The 2,903-nt window shown below is 40.1% G+C and overlaps 1 protein-coding gene across 1 annotated transcript; it reads right to left on the bottom strand.

Moving 5' to 3' along the window:
* Positions 1–283: 283 nt before the first annotated feature.
* On the bottom strand, positions 284–1,741 carry LOC133805437 (protein FAR1-RELATED SEQUENCE 5-like). The gene has a single exon (XM_062243621.1). It carries the CDS (start codon positions 1,739–1,741, stop codon positions 284–286), a length of 1,458 nt encoding a protein of 485 aa, XP_062099605.1.
* Between the last annotated feature and the right edge of the window lie 1,162 nt (positions 1,742–2,903).

Genomic DNA, 2,903 nt, shown 5'->3' with positions numbered 1-2,903 from the left:
CATCATCTTCTTCCACTAGGGTTTTCACCATGTACCCACCTTCTTTCAACATCTGGTGTCGTACCTTGTAGAACATGTTCCGTGTGTAAAGATTTGCTAATTCATCCTTTATCTGTGGCAAATTTGTCTTCCTGAGCTGGGGACTAGTGTGAAGTGTAATGTACTCATCCTTTGCTTCACCCTGTCTAATTAAAGATAAGGCCATGTTGACCGCCCTCACGAACTCGTACAACTTCAACTTTTGATTCACTTTTTTCTTCAACACCACATTAATACCTTCACTTCATTGAGTAGTTGTCATTCCACAGAAGAAATTCCCTCTCAAAAATGTTTCAGCCCACTTCTCCTTGTCTGCATAAAGTTTTGCAGCATATTCAGTGCCTTGTATCCCAAAATCTTTCACTAAGTGGCACCATTTATCTTCAAACTCGTCCTTTGTGTAGTACCGGAATACCAATTTGGTAAACCTGCCCGCAAAAGATGGATCTTTCACTTTTAAAACAGCTTTGTTGTGTAAATGCCAATAACACAATCGGTGGGGTACATCAGGCATCAACTCCTCTAGCGTGATAGCAATAGCTTCGTCTCCATTTGTCACTACTGTTTTGGGTAGAACACCTCCCATGCACTCCAGGAAAGCCCTTGTCGCCCACTTGTAGCTGCTGCCAGACTCATTGTCAAGAACGACAAAGCCCAAAATGCACGTTCTACAGTGGTTATTAATTCCTATCCATATCAGCAGCGACTTCCCATAACTATTAGTCTTGTACGTCGAATCAAAAGCTACTGCATGGCCATATGTTTCATAGTCTGATCTACATCTCCCATCTGCCCAAAATAAATTAAGAAGACGATTATCCTCATTGTACGAAAACTGTCCAAAAAAACCAGGGTCCTCATCAGCTTTATGCTCCAAATATCCGATTGCCCACCCTACGTTGGAACCGATAAACTCAACTTTTGAAGCATGGGATATTCGATTGTAAAGATCTTTTGATGTGAATGGAATCTTCTCATAACCACCCATTTGCTTTGCCATGTATGACATGATGTGGCAAGTTCTTATGCCTGACTCCTTCATTATTTGTGCAGTCGTCAAGGTTCCTTCTGAGATTATCCGATTGGACCGAAGGAATTGTTTATGGTTGTCTGCTACAACGTTGTGAGAAAGAATTAGGATGAATTCTTTGCATATCCAATTCCTACTACCCTTCACCAAGTTCAATCGAAAGCAAACCTTGCATCCTACTCGACTAATTGGCTTAGGCTCCCTAGTTCTATCAAGCCTTCCCACATGCATTTCAGACCGCCAGCCCTCGCGGGAGCATACCCACTGACGTTGACGTACATCACCTGTAGTATTTTTTCGCATGATACTTTTACGCAGGCTGAACCCAATGAATCTTGCATATTCATGAATGAATTCTTCAACCATGCCCAGTGATTGAAAAACATGGCCAACCATGCCATCTCTACTCAACAACAATGGGTTTTCATATAAATCATACTTACAAAATTGGTTGGTATCCTTTATTTCGTGAGTTGCCATTTCCGTCTTTTCCGGACTTGATGTCCCACCTTCATCAACTGTATTCCCCATGGCATCTCCACCACCTTCATCAACTGTATCCCCCATGTCATCTCCCTCACCTTCTTCTTCCTCATATTCTTCACAAAAACGTAAGCCAAACCAATCCCAATCATTCTCTTCGATAATGTCTGTTTCGGACCTGTGAAACATAAAATTCTTCGACAGTTAGAAATTAAATTGTATTTTTTAGCCAAATTTTTATATGCAAATCTACATTAAAATCAAACTATCCCACTTTTCACATTTCTCTTCATTAACTGTTAATTCCTATGATATTTTCCATTCCCCATAATCATAATTTCAGTCTCATTATGACTCGACAAGTTGAAAACGAATTCATAAAATAACTCACATATTAATTGAGCAAATAATATGTGAGTGATTTAGGGATTTAAAATATTTAATATATAATATGTGTTCTTTAGATTCGGTTATAATATTGTTTCAGTAACAATGTTTCAATCAAGTGACCCTATTACTGTAGAAGTGTAAGGTCTCCCATAAAAGAAAATAAAAACATCGTTGACCCTGATTTTGGGCAACTGACGCGGAGTCAAAATACGCTTGACGTGGATGAATGCGTTGAAAAGAACGTGATGACGAAAATAATAAGAACACGATATTTTATAGTGGTTCGGCCCTAGGATCTGGTAATAACCTACGTCCACTTAGATTGTTATAGATATAAAATCAAAGGGAGTGATCAAAGAACTAGGGTTCAATGAGTTTCACCAACCCCTGAAGAACAAGATAATATCTCAAATAGAATCTCTCTAGTCTCAAATAATTCGAAAGCCAAAAGTCCCTTCCTTGAGCTATCTTTCTCTATTTATAGGCTCGAGGGGGGTTACATGAATTTGTTACAGATATTCTCTCCTAAATAATCGGATACTTAGGAGATTGTGGGAGTCAATTTCGGGATTTACAAAGATCTTTATAGAAACATCGTGTTGCATGCGAAACCCGCGACCACGCTGGTCGCAGGTAAGTTTCAGCTGCCTGCTGCTTATAATTTGTCTTCTGGTCGATATCCTAGCAGAGTTCCTCCAAGTTTCAGCCACGTGTCCAGGAATCACTTGCCACGTCGTCTACGCCAGTTTTTTGGATAACATTTGCCCCCCAAGTTTATTTATTACGAGCAATAAATAAACTTTTGAGGAAACGACCCTTCGGTGACCCCGCCATACCTGTCAGAACCCTTCGTGTGTTCTTGGAAAAAGCAACCTACTCTTGTCTAATCATGATTTTTCGCCTCCCTAGTAATAATTCGACGGCTATCCCGCTTCCCCATACTTCGAAAAAGGGGAAGCTG

This window comes from Humulus lupulus, chromosome X (genome assembly GCF_963169125.1).
Source record: "Humulus lupulus chromosome X, drHumLupu1.1, whole genome shotgun sequence".
NCBI classification, from domain to species: domain Eukaryota; kingdom Viridiplantae; phylum Streptophyta; class Magnoliopsida; order Rosales; family Cannabaceae; genus Humulus; species Humulus lupulus.
This window is presented reverse-complemented; position numbering and strand designations above follow the sequence as displayed.